Here is a 26,079-nt window from a genome sequence, read left to right as displayed (position 1 = left end):
TCAGCCACAACAAGAGCACTTGAATTTCACTAGGATGCAATTACAAAAGGGCTCCAAATTCCAGCCCTAGCCTAGGACTGTCACCTGGGTAAGTCCCTTCCAGCACAGGCTTGGAGCTTTTTTCTCTCCTATCTTTAACTGGCCCACTGTCTATAGCCCTAGACAGGGACACCGGTAAAACCACAACCATAGCCCTGACCAGGACCAGTGAGTCAATCCCAGCCTCACAGAGCTGAGGTTGAGTAGCACCTAGGGCTACTTGATGGCCTGAGACACGATCCTGTACAATGTGCTCTAGGTGACCTTGCTTGATCAGGGGGATTGGACTAGATGATCTCCAGAGGTCCCTTCCAACCTCAACTATTCTGTGATGCTGTGTAATGTGGAACAGTTGAAACAGAGACTAGTATCACCCCTAGGCTTAGCAAAAATTATCTTCAACTCCTAGGATCAGGTAAAATATGCATATTGAATGTGTTCTTAGCATCTCCTAAGTACAACTTTCAAACAAAGGCCCCTAAATACACATTTTAAACAAAGACACTAATTTCCATTGAAGTGCTGTCCTCAGCTATGGTAATCAGAGACGTCTGAGGAAGGTGCATGCTGGCACCCAGCATGCCTGGCAGTCCTCAGTAATATGTCCCTGGGGCAGTTTCCTCTTCCCCATGCCCAGTCCTTACTGGGGTGGCACCAGGCACTGTCCCAGCTTGCAATGTGAAGCAGGTCAGAATTTCACTGTAACTGTCCATCACCCTTGCCAGATTGCTGGCAAATCAGTGCAATCGCCCCATGGGCAGGTCAGCACAACAGCCACCTCCGTGGGCTTCACCTCACTGCCAGTGCCCATCCCATGGCAGCAGTAACTCTGCTGGGCCTCACCAGACTGTCACCGTTCAGTGCCCAGATCCCAGGGCATGGCGTCCGCCTGCTCCTCAGAGGAGAAGGCCGCCTCTGGAACTGCACCGTGTAATCAGGAGAACAGAAAATTTCGTCTCTTAGACTGAGTTGCACATAGACTCCCGGACAGCAAAGCGGCATCCAGAGGCTCAAACCCCTGTGATTTATGCAAGTTTCCTGATCTTTTCATGAGGTTTCTCTTCCCTACATGATTTACAATAGACTCCATGCCTTTAGAGAATGCCTTAGCCTTTCTGCTGCCAGGCTCGGTGGAGGACAGCGATGCATGATTTATACAAAATGAGGTGTTTTTTCAGTAACTCCAAGGACACGCCATGCCGCTATTGTGTCTCACCCCCAAATGCACCTTAGCTTTGTCTGTTTCATTTCCTCCAGTTACAGATTCAGGGACTAAAGCAATATTCGTTACTGGGCCCCATTAGAAAAAAAAAATCCTAAAGATTTTTGGATGTAGGTGATTATAATTTCTGCAGCTGAATAAATCAGTGTCCCATAACCGACAGAGCATAATGGATTTAATAAATAGCTATGATTAAGTCTGATGTTATTTTTAAATAATTTCAAAACCTGTTACTCTAATCCCTTCGTGGCTGGCAGAAAGGATGCTGCTTAGAAGTTAAAATTAGTTCCTTAATGTTCAGTCTGGTGTGGAGTTACAGGCCCTCCAGGGCTGTGCTAGTTCTCCAAGGCATCTGCTTACACTGGCTGGCTAATGGACATTAACAGCTGCATTTGGCAAGTGTTAAAGGACTCCCACAACTCACACTCAAGCGCTGCTGCTGTTCTCGTTTCTGGGGCTCAATTAGCTTGTCAGGAGCTCCCATTGACTCCAGCATGCCCAACTGATGGGATAATCAGTTGGTGTTACACTTCACAGTTTTATCCACTTTACAACCAAGAGGCTCCAAAATGGCTTGCACAAGCTGTCTCTCTTCCAGCACAGCAATTCCCTTGTCTTTAATACCCAGGGAATTCACAGCGCTGCCATGCCTCTTTATCAATAAATATAGATCTCTTTTGTATAATATCAATGTGACTTTCTAACACCTACATTTCTGAGTGAACTATCCCATTCTTAGCAGGAAAAAGACACTTAAGAACACTTTGCCTTGAACAAAACCACACAAAGGGACAACTCTTCTGGTCCATATAACTTCATACAAGTATTAGATATGAACTGTGTATTTTCTCAACTATATGAAAAATCATAGAGAACTTGAGCTAGGATTGCAGGAATGGAGATGTCCCATAGTGCAGTGGGTAACCGTGGAGAGCTGGTATTGATCAGACCCATATTAACCTGCCATATACCCAGGTACTTGGGAGAAAATTAAGCCACCGTCAAGACAGGATTCCCTCTTCTTGGTGACACCCCATCACAGAGCCCTGCTATATTCCTGTAATAAAAACTGACTGTAGGGTAAAGACCCTGGACTGAGGTGCAGTTTGCCCTGACCTGCTGTATCTGGAGGCAATGCAAGGTGTGATCCTGCTCTCCCACCACCCTCAATGACACCTTCCCTCCTTGTGTGTCGGCTCTAACAATTGCAAGGTCACAGGATGAGCTGTTTTGACTGAAATGGTGGAAAACAGTACTTTCTTTCTTGTAATGGGTTGGTTTCCCTTTGAAAGCTGAACTGACACATCTCACAGCTCTCTGGCTGCAGAGAAGTGTGTGTGTGTGTGTGTGTGTGTAGGGGGGGAATACACCATTGGAGGGAGAGGAAAACAGGATCACTTTTGGGACAGCTACACTAAATTAGGGCTAACAGCAAGCTTGAGCCTTGAAAAATCCAGCTGCAGTGCTTGGCTTTGCCACCGGCTCAGCAATAAGATAGGGATAACAATAAATCCCTTCTCCCACCTTCTGCATGTCCTGATTAGATAGACTGTAACGGACAGGGGCTGTCTCTTATTATGTGCTTGTTTAGCATCTAACACAATGGAGCGCTGATCTTGACTCAGATCCGTGGCTGCTGCAGTAACAATAGGATTGAAATGAATCTAATGGCTGGCGGTGGGGAGGTCACCAGCTGCATGACGTCTGAATCCCTGGGAGGAATCAGTACAAGCTGCAAAGTCAGCGTTGCCTCCCTCTGGGATTGCGTACCAGGGAGGATACATCCCAACCGAAAAATGAAGAAGCTGAATTTCCAGGCTCTGTCTTTGCTACGCTTAGGAATTGCCCTGGGCAAGCATGAAGCAGCGTGGGAATATCTTGAGAGCCATGTGGATTTACCAGGCCCGGTCGAGAAGCAGTCTAGGTGTATTCACACGGTGGCCCACGTCCACCAATTGTCCCCTGGTGTGAATGCAGCTCTGCAGTGTGCAGAGCGGAGCTGGTTCAGGCAGCCCGTGAGGATATTTCTGCATCAGGCACCCTCGTGCATCAGTCCCAGGGTTAACATACATATGTGAGGAAACAAGCCTGTTTGCACTCACAGTGTATTGACAATCCCGGCAGTGATGCACGTGGGTAAGGGGAGTGGGATCAGGCATCTTGTTTCACTTCGGTTTACACCAGGCTGAAGCACAACTGCAGCCGCCCCAGCAACAACCCACCTTGACTATCTGCTTGCTTGCTCTGCGACACAGACTACTGGCGCGTCTCTTGGCTTGGGTCCCCGCCAGCATTGCCCGTACTGGGGAAACCATGGCACTCAGTGATTTCCTCTGCGCTGGTGCATTTTCATCAGGCTCCCCCCATACACACACAGCTGGGCACAGGGCTTTTGAAAGCTCTGCTGTGAAGTGTTCATGTAGCACCAGTGCAGCAGGCCTGGACTCAGTCTTGGTTGACATTCCTTGGTATTGCTGTAACTAATAAGTAAAATTAATTAGTTGATGTTAACTTAATGGACTACATTAGAGTTGAGTGAAAAAATATGCTGTTTGAGAGCAGACATTCACAGAGTTGGCAAGAATCCCTACCTTTGCTTTCTCTCTGCCAGGTGAGGTTTCCTTTTGCAAAAGGACTGCTCCGAATAGCTGTTGTAGCTGTACAACCTCATGCGATGGAGCCAGGACTATGCCTTCATCATCTAACCCCGCTGCAGAGAAACTACACATTGGCATCTTTCCTGACCAGTACCTTTCACTGCACACGGTGACGGTAAGCCTATTAAGGAGACGTGAAGAAACAGAGGAGGGAAAAACAGTGCTTTTATCTCAAAGCTTAAAACTGATGTTTTCAAATCTGCCACCAGTCACAGTCTAACTAATCCACAGTGTCATGGTGGGAGTGCTTGACAAAGGGTTACAGGGTGAGAAAGAGCAACAACAAAGAAAACCTCTGAACTGGAACTGCAGCTTTTCATACCTGTCAAGATGTGGATTTTCAGCCTGAGCACACAAGGCTGAGCTCAGGGGACACTGTCATATAGATTTAGGGTTTTATCGCCTTTCCTCTCCATTAGCTGTGATACCCTCTTATTATGCTGGAAACGGAAACATTTTTTCCTCCAGCGGTTGTCCCCTTTCCCATTCGGCAAATATTGATCTGCCCGTGTCCTCAACGCAGGTTGAGATCAGATTGCTCATCTTGTGCCTGCTCGTGGGTCGAGCACTCGGCAGTGCCACTTCTCATGCCATCAGTGATTGAAGCAATGTGCAGGGAGAGGGTTGTTAATCAATTTGCATGTGTTTTCTCTCCATGTTCTCTCTCTCTGTGTGCTGGCAGTGACAGAGCCCTGAACAGGATGGGTCTGATTGCACCTGGCGGGCGGAAGGGAAATGGAAAGGGCAGAAAGAGAAAGAGCAGCCCAGGATAACAATAAACTTCTCGCAGCCTTGTTACACATTCATATCCTGCAGCACATTGAGCAAGAAAGCTCTCAAGGAAAAAGAACAGCTGCTCTGCTCTTGCACACAGCCTGCTTGGCACTGCCCTGCACAAGAAGCTGCCCTCGCTTATCTTGCGGGGTGATTTTAAGCCAATTTAATTAAACTGCTTGGGAAGGTTGCAGGGACCCATCTACTTCAGCTTGAACCAGGCCTGTTTCGATTTCGCTTTGGCCGATTAGGAATTAACTGAAACAAACCACTCAGAAAACAAAATTAGAGGGTGCACAATAACTTTTGCACCAGATTAAGTTGAATTAAAAAGCAATTGAAATGTAATTCTGTTTCAAGCAGCCAAGAAACAAGAGAACGCAACCAGTAGCACCTGAAACTTAAAAATACAGTGTTTAGGAATAGCACAACTAGCTTTTTAATGTCCACAAACAACAGACACACCTGAAGATCTTCTCCCAACCCCCCCTCTCCCCAACCACCTTCCACACAAAGCTTTGTACAACTTGTTTCAATTACCTTGAAAGGGAGAATTGGCATGACCCTCCTGGGCTTTGAATCTATGATTTAAAGCATCCTGGGTACTGTATAGTATATTTTCACAAGTATTTCCATGCTGGAAATAGCAGCACAGTGAAATAGTTGTTCCCAGTAACTCATACAATTTATTTTAAAATAGCTCTCATGATACACAGTTAGCAGGATATGAAGGCCCAAACTGTGCCCCCAGGTAAGTTAGGTGCAAAGGGTGCAAATCCTGGCGTTCGGTCCTGCCTGCCGACCCCAGTGCTCCCATCTGATTCCCAGGAACAACCTTATCTCACCTTCCCACATCAAGCCCCGGACACCCCCTTGGAATTACTGCACTTCCTGTCTCCCTCACAGAAGGAATGTTAAGTAATATAAATTAGATTTTAATTAAATATTTTAATAGCTGTTTTCCCTACCCACTTAGCAAATACTGTTCCTCCTGTGGGGGCGTTGGCTGCAAAAAGGGCCAAAGGAGGCAAAGTGTAAACGTAGGGGGAAGTGTGAGGTGAGGGAGAGCAGGGCAGCTCAGGAAGGAGAGCACTGCTGCTCCTTGTTAAGGAGCACCCAGGTGTTGCCATGAAAAAGGAATGGTTAGTAATTGAGGGAGAGGCTGGCCTGGGAGCAGCCAATCGGGGGGAGAGCCAGTGGGAGCTGTGGCTCCATGAGGGGGAGATAAAAGAGTTGGATGGGGGCTGGCAAGTGTAGAGAGAGGGTTGAGGTGAGTAGCTTCTTCCTTGGGGTCAGTAGGATTGGGCCTGAGATAGCAGGAGCTGGTGATGGGTTGAGGTTGTTGGTGCCCCCTGTGAGGGGAAGGTTGTGGGGCTGTTTATCAGGCATAGCTGGCAGTTTGGATCTGTGCTGGGTCTCCTGCTTGTCTGGTGCTTGTATGGCCTGCTGGGTTGTGGTGCTTCTCTGCTAAGATGGAGTTGGAAGAAGCAACCTGAAAAGAGGCATTTCAGGGTGTTATGGTGATCCATTGCACTGTCTTCTGTTGGTGGAGAAGTCCTTAGGGAGGAAGGGAAGCTTAAGCATTACTTGAGGTTTCAGGGTAGTGACATAACTGACTTGAGTCAAGGGGTAGCTTGTCCTGGCTTTTCTGTGAGTCAGTGAAATGACCTTAGTGCCTGGTTGTGGTGTTGGAGTAAATAGCTGATGCTACTGGTATCTGTGCTGGGGTTCCTTGTGCAGCTGTGCCAGGAAATGGTGGGAGGGAGGCCCACCTTTGGGAAGGTGAAATAAGGAGAGTTCTTGGAGGCTGATCTGAAATGCAGGTGTGTGCAGTAACCCTGGAGGGCAGGCAATGATGCACCACCTGTGTGTGATCAGATGCTGAGTATGTTTAGGGGCAGCCTTGTTTTAGGAGGCACTTGGTGGTGGTATCTCCTGGCTGATCTGAGAATGCCATCACTTCTGTTGGGTGATAACTTTGATATCCCCACACAAAAGTTGTTTGAAGACCAGTGTTGGTCTCACTTGTGTGTATGCATGTGGCCCCTCTGACCCTTTCTTACTAGAATGGGTTTAGAAATGATTCTACCTGTTCCCCTCTAATGTTTCTTATCTGACAATCCCTAAAGGTAAGTGGGTTTGCAATGGCTGAGGTTTGCTTGCTCTGCTGAACTCAAGCACTCCACACTACTGTATGTGGCCCTGTAAGTTTTCCAACTGAGGGGACTGTTTAGGGAAAGTCCTAGCATCTGTGTAGGAAACTAAGCTGGGATGTGTGGTAGGGTGAGAGGGTAGACTAGTGTGTGGTTATGGCTTGTCCTTAAATCAGACTTTAAGCTGGTGCTTTCAAAGGCAGAAGGCCTTGCTGTCCCTGCCAGACTTGGACTGTGTCTAAACAGACCTAAAAGCATCATGCTACAGAACTGGAGGAAAGTGGTGTTACTGTAACCATGAGAAGTGATATGCCCTGGTACCTCTCATGGCCCTGCTTTGTGTGGTTGTAGTGATAGTCATGATTTTCATAGCCTGGTATTAAGCGATAGTTTGTGCTTGCAGCTAGTGTCGAACTTGGTAGCTCAGGTTGAAGTGCATGAAGAGCTTAACTCTGCTTAGGGCCTTCAGCTTTCTCCCTTCTTGCTGGAGAGTAAGGCTGCTCAGGGCAGTAGGTGGTGGGGAGGGTGAGGCAGTTCTCAAGGCTTGCAGGCCCTGTAGATCAAGGTGGATGTTGCTGGTGTGGTTGTGACCCAACACTACTGTCCTGAACCTCAAAAGCAGGTGGAGGCTTTCAGCTGGCAACTTGATCAAATCTGTCAAGATGCCAATTGTGAATGAGCAAGGTGAGCGGATGAGGAAGTTCAAGAACAGAGGCAAGGATGCAGCTGTAAGTATGGGCTTCTCATCAGTCTGTATATACCCTTTGTGCAAAGGCAGAATTGACTGAGGGCTCTTCCTTGCTTGGTGGGGGCTTCTGAATGGCAATATGGCTTTCTTCCCCAAACCTAGTTGTGCAGGATAGCAAAGGTGGGAGAGAGGGGACAGAACCCTTCTTCCAAAAGGGGTACTTGAACTTAATTTTCTAGATGTGGTATGCTGCAGGGTGGAGCTTGCCTAGCCTGTCTAGGCTGTGGGGGGAGTAGTAGAGGCAGGTGGGAGATGAGTGGCAAGTAGGCAACTCTAAACTGAGCCTGTGAATATGTTGGGAAACAGGAAGAGAAGGTCCTGCCACAACCTGCAAGGGCAATGAGTGGCAATTAATACTGCAGGAAGGGGCTGATACTGGATATCAGACTATGGGATCTATTAGCTTGCTCTCTAAGCCAGTATAGAAGTTAAGGGTTTACCTTTCAGGTTCAGCAATTTGACTCTTAAGGAACTACTGGTTGCAAGTTCATCCAGCACCTAGTAGCCTTGGGAGGCAGTTAAGTGAGACAGCCCTATTCTGTTCTGTCTCCTGCATAATCCTCCAGGCCATAGCAAAGAACTACCTGAGAGCAGATGCTGGATGTGTGTTCTTCCGGACGGGAGTCCGGGCAGGGTGTTAGGGAGCTGAGCATGGAGCAGGAGATGAGCTGCCTAGTGAAGCTGGGTGGTGCAGATGCTGAAAATAAGTGGTACCCCTCTCCTCTGCTAGGCACTGAGGAGGCAGAGAGTGGAGGTGAATATAGAGCTTCGAAAGGCCAAGAAGGATGAACAAATCCTGAAACGCAGAAGTATTTCCATCACTTCCATGGAGGAGAGCCTTTCTCCAGGGCAAGAGAAAAAGAATGCAGTAAGTGCTAGGGGCTCTGCACCTGGGGAGGATTATGCTACAGTGCACAGCTTGTACAGTTTCTCATCTGTATTTCTTCAATATATTAAGTTCTGCTCAAATGACTTGGGTTAAATAGCTGGTGCCATTTCTAATCAATGTGCCCAGTGTTGGGGACTGCATTTCAGACTGCCTGTCCCTCTTTCTGAGTTAGTTTGCATGGAAACCATTTCATGTGGCTTTCCTTGATGACAGGTAGAACTGGACTTCAAGCCACTTGGGAGCTGGCAAGCCTCCAATCTGGCTCCATGTGCAGGGAGGAGTAATTAGCAAGCTAGTAGGCCTATTAGTGTGGTGGTGACTTTCTTTCCTTGATTATAAGGATTAGTTGCCTCTAAGGCTTTTGTGGGTTTTCTTCCTCTGCCTCATCTCAAAACTGTGTTGCATAAAGAATAGACATTGCTTAGATATAAAGTGGTGACTGACTAGGGTCTAGACAGCTGATTGACTGTAGAGATTACACTGGAGGGAGTCTTGGCTTGCCTTCTGACTCTGAATCATTCTCCATGACACAGATTATTCAGCTGTCCTTGGAGGAAATAGTTGAAGCTGTGAATGGGAGCAATACTGAGCTACAGCTGCAGGCTACACAGGCAACCAGGTATGCTGCCAAACTGCTCTCTGCTATGCACTTGGAGAGATGTGGCTGATGCAGTGCTGACTGTGGTGGGCCTTGTAGGCAGGAGGCACTTTCCTCTGTTTGAAGAGCTATCAGAAGACATGGCAAACTACACAGGGAGAGAGCCCTGGGCTGGTAACCCAAACTGCTCTGAGGAACCTTAGCAGAGGCCTGAACCCCTGCAGCCTGCCCTGCATAGTCTTGCTCAGGTCTGCTGGTTTCAGCTGCAGTCCTGGGCAATGCTCATGGGAAGCAGGAACTGATGAAGTGTGAGGCTAAATGTGACCAAGGGGTTGGCTGTAGCCCCTGGATTTACCACCCTACTGCTGTGCCCTGTGTGGACAGGGTAGAGCCTGCTAGCTTCAGTTGATAGATGAGATAGTTGGGGAGAAATGAAATGCCAGGGGCTTGATCAGAACAAGGGCTAGAGAGCCCAGCCCTATAAAGGGACATAACTGGGCAGGGATGTCCCCATCTGAGTGGGAGCAGGAGGAACTGAAGGCTACTGCCCTTGGCCCAGGCTGCAGCAGGGAAATCAAAAGTACCTGCTGTAGAAGGTGTTAGCTGAGGGTTGGCCAATGTGAACCCTTCCTAAAGGGGGCAAGTCGTGACTAGTTTGCTAATCTGCCATACAGAACAGAGCTGGCTTTCTGCCTGTTCAAAGTTTGCATATGCCTGGGGTGCCCTGACAGCATACCAAACTCGCACCATCACAAGATATCCAGTGGCAGCACTAAAGCAGCTCTAAGCCACTGACTTACACCTCCACCCTACCCTCTGCCAGCACAAGCATTTGTGGCTGTGGAACAAACCAGGCTAGGAAGCAGATCTGGCTGAAAGCATTTCTTTCTGGCTTGCTTTGACTAGATCAATGCCCTGATCCCATCTATCTGGCAGCTGCACATGCTTCTGTGCCTGTGTGAGGCAGGAAATAGCAAAGAACAACAACAGGGAGTTGGTGATTCTGAATCTTAAGTTGTAGCAGGAAAAGCAGTCTGTGAAACTTCCACTTTAAATGGGACCTCTGGTCTGGGCAAGGCTGACTGATGCTCCTGAACTGAGAAACAGCAGAAGCAAGCTTGCAGGCTGTAGCGGAGAACAAGTTGCTTGTAACTTGCTTATTCACTGTCTTACAAAAATAACTCCTGCAAGAGAAGGAGTACAGAATAATGTTCTCTTGGTTCCAAAAAGACATGTTAAGTACTGCACTCTAACAGGCAACCTGCTGTTTCCTCAGCATCTTAGATTTTTCTTCTGCAGAAATCTCTCTATGGTAACTCCTCTGCCAGTGGATTTGCTGATATAAGATGCTGAACTAGCATCTCTTGTAGCTGGTGCTTCTCTTGCAGGCTGGGATGTTATGCCTGGCTGCAGGATTATGGTCTATTCTGTGCCACTAAATGGGCTGTGTGTCTGTTGCAGGAGAATGCTGTCCAGACAGAGGGACCCACCTCTCAATCAGATCATTGAATCTGGGATTATCCCCAGACTGGTTGAATTCCTAACCCGTGCTGACAATGCTCCTCTGCAGTTTGAAGCAGCCTGGGCACTGACTAACATAGCATCTGGCACCTCGGATCACACCAGAGCAGTGGTGGAAGGAGGTGCTATCCCAGCCTTCGTCTCCCTCCTGTCCTCCCCCCACATGCATATCAGCGAGCAGTCTGTGTGGGCCCTGGGCAATATAGCAGGTAGGCAGAGGTCTCTGGGCTTGTGGGCATGGAAAGGGTTATTGCTCAGCCCTTTGCTGGGGGGACTAAATATTGATTCTCAAGATAAGAGGACAGGAGAGAACCACCAGCCTTGTCTCCAAGCTGCTGCCACTCTTGAAACCCTTCAGTCCATTCATGTGGCCTGGCAACCTTTGAGACCCTGTGTTGGCCCTGCAAGAGGATCTTGGCTAAAGTCAAAAGCAAGACACCATCCTGCTGGATGATCTGAGCCACTGTTGTCATTGGCTGTTCAGTGGTTCTTCTGGATGCTCTGAGCTCTTTGCGGGGAAAATGGGATGGGTCATGTCTATTTGGTTATTCTGACACACTGGCACAAACTGGCCATGAGACCTCTACAGTTTACCTGGTAAATTTTTCCCACTTGACAGTACTTCAAATCATGTGGCTGTTAAGTGAGCCTCAGCCCCCCAATACTGGCCTGTGACTGCAGGTATGGTTGTTATTTTGATGTTGACTGTCTTGTGACTTGGGTAGATGCAATAGATGACCCTTTTTCATCTATACAGGTGATGGTCCTCTGTACAGAGATGCCCTTATCAATTGCAATGTGATTCCTCCCTTGCTGGCTCTGGTGTCACCTGTAACTCCAGTAAATAACCTCTATTTTTGACTTGTTAATCACTTGGGTGATGGATGAATGGTGATGACCTATCATCTGACTGTTACAAGAAGTAAGCTGTTTGTATAGTGTATAGCTAGTCTTCAAATCAATGTGATGACTTCTAGCCTTAGCTTTCCCATCCAGGTTACTTCTAGCTTATAGTGGTCAAACAAAACTGGTGCAATGGACTTCCATATGGAAGGGCTGAACTTGCCCTTCAAGCTTCCTACTGCTCCTCTTTGGGTAGCTTATAAACAGCTTGCTTTGTGTCCTATCTCTGACCTTCTGTAATGGTGTCACCTCACACTTTCTCTGTCTCTGGGGGAGCTGGACATCTTCAGAGAAGCATAAGATAGATGGAGATAAGCTCAAGGGACTTTAACAGTGGTGTTGATGCTTACAGGTGACCCATCCCATGGGTGTGGCAGAAGCTGTATGCTTTCTGTAGGCATAGCTAAGGCCTTTCAGGGTAGTGTTAAGTAAACACCCTCTAGGCCTTCTGTGAGTTTATACTGGAAGATGTTAAAACTCTTCTGGCTGCTCTGTTCCTAGCCTGACCCACCCTTGTCTCTTAGGGAGCCCTGTGAAACGTGACAAAACATCAACTCGTACACACAGCCTGGTAGCTGCAATGCTTTGAACCTAGCTGCCACTGTTCTGGAGCATCTGACTCCCTCTTCCTAGGATAAACTGATGCTCTTAATCAAATCCCTGAGGCACCCTGTTCTAGAACAATTATCTAATTAATACTAAAAAATTCTTGATCTTGTCCAGGGAGTGGTCTGTAATTTGTCCCAATGACCAGCAAATGAGCTGTTTGGCACTTCTGTTCTTTGTAGTTTGTCACACTACCAGACCTGAAGTTTTTGGAATTTAATATAGGGGATGGGGGGCAGGTAGGGAATTGTCTTAGTCACTTAGCTGTTTCATCTCTTCTCTGAATAAGTTGTCTGTCTCAGCCCTTTATTACAGAAGCCTTCTCCTGGTTACTTGATAGTGTCCAAGTTGTAGGGACCAGAAGCAAAGTGCTAGTTCTTCAGCACTCAGTCTAGTGACTTTTTTGTGGCTGTGAAAGATCTTATGAGACTCCCTTGTATTTCAGGTTGGATTCCTGAGGAACATCACATGGACACTGTCAAATCTCTGTAGGAACAAGAATCCCTACCCTCCCCTGGATGCAGTGAAGAAGATGCTGCCAGTCCTCATCTGCCTCATGCAACATGAAGACAAGGACATAATTTCTGACTCCTGCTGGGCTGTGTCCTATCTGACTGATGGGTCTAACGATCGCATCCAAATTGTGGTTGATACAGGGATTCTCCCGAGGCTGGTGGAACTTATGGCCAACCCGGAGTTGATTGTTATGGTAGGAAATGCAATCACTCTCCAGTATCTGGTCCCTTAACATAGGAAACGCCTACTTCCTAGAGCAGCAAGTATATCTGAGGAAGGAAAAGGCATGTCTCCTCACTGTCTGTGGCTAGCATGGTCTGCTGTAGTCTTGAACTGCAGCATTAGTTTGGTTACTGGTCAAGTTAGTACTCTGTTCCAGCTTGCTGTGGCTGGCAGACTGGATAGAGAATGTAAAGCTGCTTAGAGCAAAATGGGGGATAGTAGGTCAGCAAATGCAACAGTAATAATCCACTATGATTTTCTTATTTGAAGGATCAAGCACTTGGGGATCTTGCTAGGCTTTCTGGCAGGTATCCCTTGAGATAAGGATTCTCATCTGCTCTAATCTCTGTAGACTCCAGCCCTCCGTGCCATTGGGAACGTAGTCACAGGGACGGATGAACAGACCCAGGCAGCTATTGATGCTGGTGTCTTGGCTGTCCTGCCCTATCTCCTGCGGCATGCAAAGCCAGCTATACAGAAGGAAGCAGCGTGGACTCTCAGTAACATTGCAGCAGGGCCTTGCCGGCAAATCCAGCAAGTCATTACTTGTGGATTATTGCCACCTCTGGTGGAGCTGCTAGATAAGGTAAGGGGCAGGGGTGCAGCATTGTACATTCAGGCTACTGCAGAAGCAATGTTAAGATTCAATCCATGATGCTTCATTTGTGAAGCTCTCTGAGGTGGCTTTTGGGAATGTGGTGTCTGCTTCAAAGTTGTCAAAAGGCTTGGAACAGCTGGAACACCTAGACTTGTTAGTATGAAAGCATGGCTCTGAGCTGCTCTTAACAATTGTCAGGTGCCTACCCAGCACTCAAAGCACTTGGAAAAGCAGACCAGTCCAAATTGAATACAAAGGAAAACAGCTAGTCATCATCTGACATCTCATACTTCTCTTTGAGCTCCCAAGCTTTAGCATCCCTCTCCCTGTTGCTCTTTCAGGGAGACTTCAAAGCTCAGAAGGAGGCTGTGTGGGCTGTGGCTAACTTCACAACAGGAGGCACTGTGGAGCAGGTGGTAGAACTTGTCCAGTCTGGAGTGCTCAAACCTCTGCTTGACCTACTCTCAGCCAAAGACAGCAAAACTATCCTGGTCATCTTGGATACCATTGCAAATCTCTTCCTGGTAAGATCTTGCTTCCAACAGTGAGTACTTGTACTACATCTTGCATCTCATCCCCAAAGGAGCAAAGTGAGTGTTCAGCTCGCACCATGTGGCTAGAGCAGCTCCTCCTAGATAACACTACTGATCTTGCAAGAGTAACAGTTAGGCTTAGTGTTGTCTAACATGTTCTTGCTCCCTCCTGGGACCTTAATGTTGCTAAGCTTAGAACAGCCTAATGTGTTCCTCTTATTAACCTGCTATGACTTTAGTCTGTCTCTAGAAAGTAAAACATGACATGTGCTAATCCCCAAGCTGTACAGAAGTGAAGGTCTTGCAGAAATCCAACTGCAGAGAAATCAAGTGGTCTCAGGGATCTCTACATAAATGCTGTGCTCCCTTACACTTAAGTCTACTCGCCTGGGAGCTTGTTTCCTCTAGTGCTATGGCACCAATGAAATGGCTTTTGCAAATGAAATATTGGTGGCAGGTCACCTTCTGCTGCTTCTCAGTGTGTGGATGTAACTGAGAAGATTTTTTTGCTAGCTTGTCTGGGTAGCAGTCAAGCCACCACATGGTAGTCCCAGCAGAGACAGTATGTCATCTGCACAGTCAGATCCTTGGGATCTCTGCTATACTCTAGAACAGGTAAGGACAATAAAAGCAGGGACTATAGTCACTTGCCTCTGTTAGGTCAGGGCTTACAGTAAAGACCATCTCAGATCAGTTACAGACTTGGTTATATTTGCCCCTTGATTGCCTAATGTCACAGGCAGCTGAGAAGCTGGGAGAGACAGAGAGGCTGTGTCTGCTAGTAGAAGAACTTGATGGTCTGGAGAAAATTGAAGCCTTGCAAACCCATGACAACAACATGGTCTACCGAGCTGCACTGAATATCATAGAGAAATACTTTGCTGGTGAGGTATGTGACTCTTGCTCTGCTTCTCATCTGAAAATATGAGTTATTGCACACTGGAATGTAGCAGAGACCTTAAGGATGCTGAAATAGGTCCTTGGTAATAGACTTCCATATCAGTAGAGTAGGTTCTTGCAGCTTGTTCCAGATGCTTCTAAAGGTCTGTAAAAGCCCTCATTTGAGTTGTCAGCTGACTAGGTTGCACAACAGAAATGGATGCATTGATAGCATCTTCCTGCTGGAACTTAAACTGGCATCAGCTGGAGTTACTGCAACTGCTGATATGAATACAAAATACAGGAGTTTCCTCCTTTGGAGCTGAGCTGCTTGTTGCTATGAACAGGAGCCTCCTAATCAGCTGATAACTGTGCTCAGGTTGCTTTTGGATTACTTGACCCTTCCCATGTTAATGAACTCCTGGAAAAAGAATATAGGGCATCAGCTGCCTGTTGGAAGCAAGTCCTATAACTGTCATGTAGAGGCCATGCTTGGACCTAGTCTTGACTACTGAATTTGTGTAAATTCTGCTATCCAGCTACACCTTTCTTCTACCTCTGGCATCTGTGCCTGTGGACTTGCTTACTTGCCTCTGAACTGCAGGGACAACATGCTCTGTAAAGAGCAGGAGGACTTGGCCTAGTCCCCAAGGGCCCTGTTAGAGTGAGAAGCTGATCTGTTTTGCTGCTCTAACAAGCTAGTTCTTTAAACAAGAATAAAACAGTAAGCTGCTGCTGGGCGGGGGGGGAGGGGAAGCTTAGGCTTATAAAACTGCAGAATCTTTAACTGATGGTCACTCTAACCTTCTCCTAGGAGAATTCAGATTTGCAGCCTGGGACTGACCAAGATGGACAACTATATGACTTTTCAGTGGAGAAGCAAGACTTCAACTTCTGAAGATGAAGCACTACAAAGCACTGAGCTGCTGGGTGGAGGTGGCTGGTAGGAGCTTGGATCTCCAGACCAAGAGGAGCAAAGATGCTGAGTCTTTTTACTTTTGAAATCTATCAATAAATAACACTTTTGGGTTTGTACTACTTGCTTTTGATTTTTCTCAAGTAAGGTGCTGTTCTAACTAATAGTATAGATTTTCCCATAATGTCTGGAGCCCTGCATTATGTGCATGTCTTCTGGATTAAGAGTATGGGCAGAAACTTTCTGCTAACTGCCTGATTTGGATTAAGCTGGTAAAGAGCAGGCTGCTACCATCAAACTCAACTGTCTCAAGGGTTGGGCTGAAACTTCCAGGGTTGGAGTGTCTGAAACAAGCTTTGAAAAAGCTATTCAAGAACTGTTTTAGCCTTCTGCTGGAGGTGAAAACACCTCTCCTGAGAGGAAGTGCTTCCAGCATGGGGAAGAAATAAGTCAGGAGAACCTGGCTTGCTGTTGCCCAGTCCATGTAGTGCTTCCTGCTTGTAGCTGGGCCTGGACAAAGGAGCTGCTGAGTAAACATCAGCCCTGATGGCAGCAGGGATAAGTCAGAGGCAGCTATTGGAAGGGGAGCTAATTTGCCTCCCACTTCAGCTTCACAGATGCTATCCACTAATTTAGAGTCCATTGATCTGACTCTGCCTAAAGCTGCCCATTAAGACTGAGGGACCTGTATTTCAGGTTTCCATTAAGTGTTACTACCTCTTGCTGAGAGAAGTCTTCTGTCTGACTGCCCCCTGCAACTTCAGTCTCTCTACTGCAGGCTGAGCAGTGGGTGAGAGGAGTCTGAACAGCCTCCATGTGACTCCAGAGTCCAGTCTGGCTGGAGCCAAACTGCAGGTTGTGAGTTTGCACCAAACTCTCTCTCTAGCCCTGCAGCTGTGGCTAGGGTAGACTTGAGTGAGCTCTGGTAGCAGATGAATGTGCAGTGCAACACAATGTTTGTGCAGCAGGGTAAAACAAACTATTGGACACAGCTACTCAAGTACTGCTTGTCCTCATAGCTGCTGCTGGGCTGTGGAGAGCAAAGCTTCAAGCACTGGGGCTTGCCCTCTGCAAGTGCTTTGCTCCATGCTGAACAGCATTGATGTGCTATGTTTAGGGGCAACATGATGCCTGGGGGAGGATTTGGGGTGGCAGCTTGTTTCTCCCTGCTGTAGTGGGTTTCATTCCTTGGTCTCTTCAGCTTCCATCTGCAACTGACCCTGGGTGGTTTAGGGCTCTGCCTCCTTGGATGTGGAGTGGGAGGTGATGTGACAGATAACCTAATGTGAAAGGGAAAACCTGGTTCCTGGGAGAAGAATCTCTTTCTCTGGCTTGAATTTGTTCTTAGCAGGAGTTAAGCTGTTCTCCCGTTCCCCTTAGGAAAAAGGGAGCTACGCAGTGAAGTCTGGTGGTGCTCCCTGCCCTGTAAAGAGGCCTGCACTCCTGACCAGGTGTGCCAGGGCTGGTATCACCTATTTGGTATTAAAATGCTGGAGCTGCTGAATTGCAAAGTGATTCCTGTTTTTTTATTTCTTGGATCCAAAACCATATACTTAAAACTGTGATAAAGCAATGCCTGAACATGTAACTGAAGCAATTGCCTGTCAAAATCCTTTGTTTGTGCTAATGGGTTAACATGAAGGGCTCCAGCTCAGCGGTGTGCACCTTCTTGTAGCGTGTTGCTGACAAGGCTGATACTGCATCTGGAAATGCTCATATTTCACCAGGTAAAAAGAATCTGAGGCAGGTGCTTCCTCAGTGTAAATGGAGATGTAGACCGGAGCTGGGCTCTGCATGGCTGCTCTGACTTTGGACCACGGTCCAGCGTGGGGCCTTGCCCTGCGTTTCAGATAGTCCGTGCTGGGCCTGGCGTCTGGGTGGGGAAAGGGAAGGTGAAGCAGGCAGCTAGGACTTTCTCCTAAGGGTGACACTCTGCTGACTTGAAGCAAGCTAAAAAGAGAAAGAGCAGAGCTGTCTGTCTTTTTTTCCGGCTTACCTGTGCGTGCTGGAGAGTGAAAGTCAGTGGTAGATAGTGTTATGCAAAGCCCTGAGAGCGATGCTGCTTGTTTTGACCATCCAGTGCTTAAGCTACAATCAAATGGTGCCCCTAAAGCTCAGAGTATGATGGAGAGAAAAATGTGACCCCCACCTTAAGGATGTGGGCAGGTGCACGTGTCCTCCATAGCCGCCGGCCTCGCAGGGGGCTGCGGCACAAGCCAGGCGGAGGAGGCGTTTGGGGAGGCAGCGTGGCTTCGACTGATGCTGTTGTACAAACGCGGCTGCAGAACTGGGAATGGTGCCTGTCTAAACACAGATGCCTGCTCGGTTGTACGTACCTGCTCGCTGCCTTGCGTGTTTGCTCGGCTGCTGCCTCAGCGGGTGTGTGAGCTACCTGCAGGCATCTGCTTGCCTGCTTAATGGGTGCTGCTCTCCTCTAATCACCACCAGCCCCGGCCCTCCCGCCCCGGGCACAGGCAACAGTCGAGGTGGCAATTTTCACTTGGGCGTTCTGCTCCGAAGGGTTGGAGTCGCCGACTTCTCCCATTGCCCTCTGTCTCCCTGGTGTAACCCTCCTTCCCTCGCTGCCGCCGGGCCGGGGCGGCTGCAGCCGGCGCACGGAGCTTGGAGGCGCAGGGTGAAGGATTGGTTGGGGAGCTGCTTCGTGGTGGCTCAGCTAACGGGGGAAAGTTGCTGGTTTGCTGCTTCCCAAGCACGGATTAAGAATAGCTCAAACCCTGGCTTCTCGGCGAAGCCCCTGGCACCTTCCTCCTCCTCAGGTGTCCGCACCTTACTGCCGGGTGAAGCCAAGGCTGCTGCGCGGGAGGGGACAGCGTGGGGTTTCCCACAGCCTGGGCCGATTCTCCGCATAGAGACACACCAATAAGCGGTTTTTCTAATTAAAGCACCCTGTGTCTTAGCCCCAGAGGAGCGCGGTGACGGCTGCTTGGTCCCCGGCTCTCTGGAGCTCTTCAAAGGCAGTGCCGGCGCCCGTGGTGGCTTGTTTGCTCAGAATTAGGACTTTATTAAATAAAGGACAATGTGAAGGGGGCAGGGGCTCTTCTGAAGTACCTTTATTCCTAATTATTTGTTTCCTGCTGCCACAGGAACACCCAGCAACCTCCATGGGACCATATAAATTAGTTATCCGGGCTCTGACTGTAAGAACTGGTTGAAGGGGGTTTCTGCGGCTGTCCCAGGGGATGCAAACCGGGGAGCTGGGGCCTGTCCTGCCCCTTGGAGCCTGCGCTGCCCCTTGCTCGCCTGGCCTGCCGGCAGCTGGTTTGGGAAGTTACGTGAGCCGAAAACTGATGGCTGGAGAAAAGAAAAAAGAGTCGGGAGAAATAGCTTTGGGCAAGTTCAGCTCCTTGGAGCATGGGGTGGGAGAAGCAGCAGTGCTGGAGGTGGCCAGGAGGCAGGAACCTGCGCCCGGGGGAAGGAGAGCCCCTGGCACCGTCGGAGACGGGAGCCCTGCCAGGAACTGTGCAACTCAGGGCTGCCCGGGCTGCGGGAGCGGGAGCTGGCTCTGCCGGCAGAGGATGAGACCGAGCCCTGGTTAATGCAGCTGGGCAGGGGGAAAGGTTGGGGAGGGTGATTTTAGGGAAGAATATGAATGGTGGAAAGCCCTGCTTCAGCTTCCAGGTTTTTTGCTGCAGCTGATGCTTGGCCATGGATTGTCGGAGGCTTTCCTCTTCTTTGCCATCTGTATTCTGCATTTTCTTCCCGGCATTTACGGAGTGGGGTTTCTTCCTCCTCTTCGCCTCGGAGGAATTGCTAGTGGGAGCGATTCCCAGCTGACCTGTCGCTGAGCTCAGTTAAGACACTGCAGGCTTTGAGCAAACAGACTGCCACAGCTACAGCTCAGTCCCTCCGAGCGACAGTCTGGAGCCGAAAACAAACAGCAGGGAAAGTCTGCCACGGGGAGCTGAGACGCTGGAGACCCGCTCGGCGGCAGGCTGGGAATCGAGCGGCAGGGGTGCCGGGCATAGTCATGAATGTCTTTGCCGTGCTCCTCCACCCTGAGCACGCTCGAAAACGCGCTCTGTCACTGCAGGGGACCTGCCGGGTCCCGAGCCCTGGTTTCAATTAGCAAACGCTTATGCAGCGCCGGACACACAGTAGGAGCAAGGTCACTGGGGAGGACCAAGGGGACTGACACCTTCTCTTAACCAGCACCGGGAAAGGGCGGGCAGAGCAGAGGAACAAAAGCTGTGGTCTAAAATCGAGGATCGTCTCTGCTCGGCACAGCAGCGGTACCTTTGAAATCCAGCATTAATGTGTTTGCAGGTTGGAATAATGAACTTAGCCACTAACCCTCCACTCCCCGCTTCCAAAATCTCCCTTCATCCGCCCTTGCTTCTATTTTTTGCCGAAAAGTGGGGAAGATGAGAGAAGATGCCTCCCCAGCCTGTGCGTGGAGCCAGCCCTGCCACTTTCATCTGGCAGCAGCGAGTGACGATCTCAGCGTGAGCACAGGCAGGAGCGAAGCGGAGCCCAGCACACATCGTCCTCGTTCCCGCTTCCAGTTCAATAAATCAGCCGGATCAGGGAACTAGGTCATCTCTTTGCCAGCAGGAAAAATAGCTAACATTCGCTATACAGTAGTATTTACTACTTCTGTCTGGCTCTGCATATCCGCGTTGAGCCTGGCAGCTGCTCCGGGCAGGAGCACACGTCTAAGCAAACAGGACAACCTCGTCCTAGCCGGCTCGGTGTAAAACAAGGCTGGCCGGGAGGTTCGATGCAGGGAGTTTGGGGGATGCTCTGTTTGCGGGGGGGTTTAGGGATCCTTTCAGGCTTTTTCTTTTGGTGGCGATTTAATTTTTGGCTGGCAGCAGAGGTGAGCGGGTTTGCTCTGCGTACACGCGTCCTGGCATTGCAAACAGAAGCTGGTTTATCACATGATGCTGGTTTTTTTTGATTTGCCAGTTCGTAACCACTAGGCTGGGACCGGGTCACGAGCAAAAGGGAGAGGGACGTGGCACGGCCGAGGTGCCGGCACTGGGCCCCAGCGCTAGCGGCCGGCCGGCAGGGCGCTTGGGAAGCAGTGGGAAACGCTGTGCCCTGGGGTTTGCAGCGGGGCTGCTCCGAGGGCAGCGCTCCGGCCGCCCGCTCCGGCTGTGCTGGGCGCCTGGAGGCCACGTCGGTGGGGGACTGCGGCGGCCACATGGCCCTTGGGCACGTGCCGGCCCTGTGGGGACAAGCCCGCTCCGGGCTGAGCCGGCGTCGCCCCCGGACCCACAGGCCGGGCGCTCGCGTTCATGCCGGCCTCCTTGAAACCTGGCCCCGTGCCACCCCCACAGCCCCTCCACAGCGCCCCTGCACCCTGCCGTGCCACCCCCGTCCCCCGCTCGCCTGATTCCACCACAATTTCCTCCCATTCATCCCCCGGGCCACCCCCATGCACCCTCCGTGCCACCCCATCCCATCCCCATGTCCCCCTCCATGCCACCCCCATGCCACCTCCATGTCATTCCCGTGCCACCCCCACACACCCCTCCATGCCATCCCCATGCCACCTCCATGCACCCCCATGTCACCCCCACGTCATTCCCCATGCACCCGTCTATGTCATCCTGTGTCACCTCCATGTCACTCCCATGCCACCCCCACGCACCCGTCTGTCACCCACATGCCACCCTCCATGTCACCATGTGCACGTCACCCCATGCCACCTCCATGTCACTCCCGTGCCACCCCCACGCCACCCCCACGCCCTCTCCACGTCACCCCCGTGCACCCCTCACCGCCCTGTCCACGCTCCATGCCACCATGTCACCCCCATGTCACCCTCCATTGTTACCCCCTGCTCCCCCCCGCGCCGCCCCCGCGCCCCCGCCCCCGCCCCGCCGCGAGGGGGCGCTGCCCCCCCCCCCCGCGCGGCCGCCGCCGGCCCCCGGCCGCCGACCTCACCGGCATGGCGACCTCACCAGCATGGCGGCAGCGCGCGGCCGCGGCGCGCTGCGTGCTGACGTGCGCCGCCCCCTCCCGCGGGCGGCGGGGCGGGGGCGGTGCCAGAGCGCTCTCCGCGGCCGGGCCGGGCCGGGCGGCGGGGCTGAGGCGGGCGGCGGGTCCGGCCGGCGGCGGCGGCGCAGCAGCGCGGCGCAGCGCGGAGAGGGGAGGCCGGCGGCGGGCCCGCATGGGGGTGCCCGGGGCCGGCGGCTGAGACGTGGCGCCCCGAGCCCGCGCCGCGATGTCGAACCCCGGCACCCGCCGGAACGGCTCCAGCATCAAGATCCGCCTCACAGGTAACGGCGCGCCGCGGCCTCCCGCACCCCCCCCCGCCCCCCTCCGCGCCGCCGCCTCGCCCGGCCCGGCCGCGCCGCCGCCGCCGCCCCCCGCCCCCTCCGCGCCGCGGCCTGGCGGCGGGGCCGGGCGCCGCGAGGGGGCGAGGCCGGGCGGGCGCGCTGCTCCCGCCGTTACCGGCGCTAACTTTCCCCGGGCCGCCGGGGCCGCCTCCATACGCGCACACACATATTATACATACATACATACATACACATATATATATTTTGTTGTCCCCCGGCGGGGCGTCAGGTGCGCAGCCCGGCGCCGCCGCGCGTCCCGCCCGCAACGGCCCCGGGGCGGCTCCCGGCCGGGCCCGGCCCCGCCGCCGCCGCCTCCCGCAGCGCTGCACGGCGCCGCGCTCGGGCCCCGCCGAGGAGCCCCGCCGCCTCCCTCCTGCCCCGCCGAGCTGCCTGCGGAGAAAACGTGCGTTTCACCGCGGCCAGGCCCGCGCGCGCTCTTTTTTCCCCTTTTTTCTTCCCCCCCCCCCCCCTTTTCGTTCAGAAAATCACTCATTCAACTCCCGAAGTTCCTTCCCTGAGCAGGAGGCGAAGGGGGGAGAAAAGAAGCGATAAATCCCGCGCTTCCTCCCCGGGGCTGCGCGAGGGTGTCCGGTTCATGTGTCGCCCTCAAAGGTCTGGATTAAATCTTCTGGAAGCTGCCCCGCTTGACACTGAGACCACTTCCCGAACGGAAAAAGGCGCCGTTTCTGCGGGCCGCCGTGTGAATTATTGATAAATAAGGCCCGGGCTGGGCTGGCAGAGGCAACAGGTGCGAGCTCGAAGGTCTCGGTGGGAGCCCCGGTGCCGCCCTGGGTCGCTAACACCGCGCAGAGTTGTTCTGCGGGCACCTAACGCGTTGTCAAGTAATGAGAAAATGGCACTCGTTAAGTTACGGTGACAAGGTTAACTTGCTCCTGGCGTGGAGTGCAATCAGTCAGAAATACCTCCTAAAAATCCCGCTCTTCTTTTAGTCATCTTCTTGGTTCTGCACTACTTCTGCTTTAGGAGACTGAAGTTTGTGGGGAAAACGTGAATCTGACCATCCTTTTTTTTGGATGTGGAAAGGTTAAAAAGTCATTTAGGGTGTATATTCGATCCGAAATTACAGTTTTGTGCTGCTGTATGTTAAATGTCAAAGCAGTCTTTAATATAACTTATTTTTATGCAACTGCATAAATAAAAACGTTGCAAGATAAGTAACTTGTGCCATGCTTATAGCCCTCCTTCTGAACACGGGGATATTCTAGATAAAAGCTTTTGGGTTCAATTTTAAAGAATGCTGCATCAAAATGCTTCTTTACTTTTTGCTTGCACTGTTCTTCTCTCTTATTTGAGAACATTTGGACATTTTCTGGAATAGAGTGAAGGCTTAGTTTGTTGAATAACTTGGTGGATTTTTTTGTTCATATCTTTTTTTTTTTCCCGCCTCAAAAAACTATATTGAAGAAATCTCCTGCTTGCTCAATCATATCTTCTGTTTTTATAAGCATGCAACCTGGGTGGCGTGCCAAAAATTGCTGTGTTTAATCAAAAAATAAATTGCTTTGGGAGAGGTTTAGCTTTGGAATCGATAGGAAATGTTGTGTTCCTGGCTTCTCTGGAAACTAGCTTCTCAACTTACCTGTTTCAGAGAGCTGTAGCTAGTGTGGCTTTTGTTTTGTAATCTGTTTTGGTATTGGGAGATTTGAGCTGAATTAAATCAAGACCCAGCACATCTTCTGTTATGGTTTACTACCTGCGTTGTGTTTCCTGCGATTATAAGCCATTTCTGTTTTCCACTACTGAAAATAACTGTGTAAATGCCACTTGGTTTGAAGATGCCTGTGAGGGTTACTTTGTAAATGAGAAGTGAACAGTGATAGCATCTTTCATGCCTTTTTAAAGACATGCTTTTTCCTTGTATGTTAGGAAGGTGTTTGTATTAGCACTGTGCTGGGATTATTTTATTTATGTGAATATATATATAAAAGTTTTGGCTCCTCTGATGTTTATCAGAAGCGATCTTCCAGCTTATGTGGAACAGTATCAGTCCTATCCTGATACGAATCATAATGAAGGAAAATGGCAAATAATGCATCCTGTTTAACAATGAGAAAACCCAGCAAGAGCAAGTAAGGATGACAGATTAAAATGACTTTATCTTCTATGGATCTCAAACGTGGTAATCTCTCTTCATATCTGAGTTTCCCCAAAAGCCCGTGCAAAGTTCCTTGTATTTCCATTGGAGCTTTCACCACTGCTGGAGATGTAGGAGCCAAAGATATTTATGGCCTTGTCCCTTGGAGCACTTCTAGACAACGTGAAGTAAAACTTACCATTAGATCTGTGGTCTCTGTATCTGTACTATCACCAGGGTAGTGTAACAGTGACTAACATGTCAAAAAAGGGATAGAAGTAATAAAAAGATATTTTGAGTTCTGCAGTGCTTGAAAAGTCCACTGAGGATGTTAGGATGTTCCGGGTTGGGAAGGAACGCAATCCAAAGACCAAGGGACTTTTGCAGAGTGTTTTCCCCCCCCTCCTTTTTGCTTTTTCTTTTCCTTTTAACTGATGTGCTTTTGTCTAAAACCTTCTTTTTGCTGCTGCAGTCACAGTCCCCTGGGGAAGTTCCAAAGGGTTTATCAACTCCAAGGCTTGCATCCTTCTTGCTCATGCTGTTATGTCACCCAGAAGTACGTGTGAAAACTGCAGTCTCATTGTGCTAGATACCGGAGACGCTCCTGTTCCAGGTAGCTTGCAGATTAGGTGGCAGATAGAGTTGGAAAGATAGTGAAGAGGTGGACAAAACATGTAATGTTTTTTTACCAGAAAAGCTGCAAAGTTGTATTCTGGCTTTATGAGTGCTGTTTGTTTGGTTTTTTTCCTGCAGTGTCTTAGCTGAGGTATTAAAAGTTGACGGGCTTCTAAATTCTGGGGAATTTAGAAGAGATCTGGAAGGAAAAGGCATTAGTTTTAACTTTACGGATCACTTCATAGATGGAGCAGGAGGCGAGGAGGATTTCATGTATAAAGGTCAGAATGCATGAAAATGCATAGATGGCTGCTTTGAGGGCTGATCGCAAAACCAGTTTCTTTAATAGAACAGCAGCAGTTGGTATCAATGGGTATAACAGGAGACTACAAATAACCATCTCTAAGTGTCTAACTTAGCTGCAACTCAAGAGTACTAAAGAGTGTAAAAATGTGTTCCTCATTAGCAGACCAGGTCTGAGAAGCTGCTGCGCTGCTGTATGTCGTTGTTTCGGTTGCATCAGTGCGACTTTCCGTGGGGCTTCTTTGTAAACTGGGTCACTGAAAAAATGCGTGTTTAAAAATAATGTTCCCCAAAGTAAGTATCTTTGATTTGTGTGGGTTTTTTTTTTTTTTTTTTTTTTTTTTAACCCATAGTGGTGAAATCGTCCAGTTCGCAGCCCAGCTCTTGTAGAGTCAGGACAGCGGCCAGAGGCAGCGGTTGCGAGGGCGTGATTTTTACGGAATAGGTGTCACGGTGGAGGTTGCGGTAGGAGGACATAAGTGAGAGTCCTCACAGTCGTGATGGGCAGGAGAGTTTGGTGTTAGTAGCATTATGGAGGAACGAGCAACCAGATGTGGAAGTTGGCGGTTGATATGAAACAAGTGGAGGAGTTGGAGGGGATTTGTCGGTGACGAGTTTGATTTCTGCAGGAAAGGTTGTGGCACTTGGTCTTGGCACAGAAGGGGAAAGAGGAAGCAGGATACAGAGGAGCGTCCTAAGCACTGCTCTCGCTTTATTGCAGTTAGCACAGCTTAGGGACGTCTCCTCTACCAGGCTCAAATGGTTAGGGTCTTTTAAATGAGTGGCGCTCAGTCATTTTGCAGATATTCATTTGTGATTTAAGGAAACATTAAAGAATACAGTGGCTTCAAGTACAGAGTAAAATACTACATTACTTCAAAAGCAATACACTTAGGGTTGTTAAAAGGGCAAACTTTAAAAACGTGTCCCGTGTTGGTATGTTTTGCTTTCCTTTCATGGCTAATGTAGTATTGATCGATGCAGCAA

At 49.9% G+C, this 26,079-nt stretch overlaps 2 protein-coding genes across 11 annotated transcripts in view; both read left to right on the top strand.

Moving 5' to 3' along the window:
• Positions 1-16,032, top strand: part of KPNA7 (karyopherin subunit alpha 7) — a 30,404-nt gene extending 14,372 nt beyond the window's left edge. Inside the window, exons 5-14 of one of the 4 annotated variants that reach the window (XM_013961750.1) lie at positions 3,873-4,033; positions 8,324-8,461; positions 9,016-9,101; positions 10,542-10,810; positions 11,359-11,441; positions 12,556-12,819; positions 13,201-13,434; positions 13,788-13,970; positions 14,719-14,868; positions 15,673-16,032. In XM_013961750.1, the coding sequence (XP_013817204.1) occupies positions 3,873-4,033; positions 8,324-8,461; positions 9,016-9,101; positions 10,542-10,810; positions 11,359-11,441; positions 12,556-12,819; positions 13,201-13,434; positions 13,788-13,970; positions 14,719-14,868; positions 15,673-15,756 (1,652 nt within the window). In that variant the 3' untranslated portion in view covers positions 15,757-16,032. Of the gene's footprint in view, positions 1-3,872; positions 4,034-7,507; positions 7,574-8,323; positions 8,462-9,015; positions 9,102-10,541; positions 10,811-11,358; positions 11,442-12,555; positions 12,820-13,200; positions 13,435-13,787; positions 13,971-14,718; positions 14,869-15,672 lie in introns of those variants that run through there. The other 3 variants (XM_013961752.1, XM_013961754.1, XM_013961753.1) reach the window with 3 other exon arrangements.
• A 5,889-nt stretch (positions 16,033-21,921) lies between these two features.
• SMURF1 (SMAD specific E3 ubiquitin protein ligase 1) overlaps positions 21,922-26,079 on the top strand; it is a 46,258-nt gene continuing 42,100 nt past the window's right edge. For all 7 annotated transcript variants that reach the window (XM_067305998.1, XM_067305997.1, XM_067306001.1 and 4 more), the window contains exon 1: positions 21,922-22,019. In XM_067305998.1, the coding sequence (XP_067162099.1) occupies positions 21,965-22,019 (55 nt within the window). In that variant the 5' untranslated portion in view covers positions 21,922-21,964. The remainder of the gene's footprint in view (positions 22,020-26,079) is intronic.

This window comes from Apteryx mantelli, chromosome 16 (assembly GCF_036417845.1).
Source record: "Apteryx mantelli isolate bAptMan1 chromosome 16, bAptMan1.hap1, whole genome shotgun sequence".
NCBI classification, from domain to species: domain Eukaryota; kingdom Metazoa; phylum Chordata; class Aves; order Apterygiformes; family Apterygidae; genus Apteryx; species Apteryx mantelli.
This window is presented reverse-complemented; position numbering and strand designations above follow the sequence as displayed.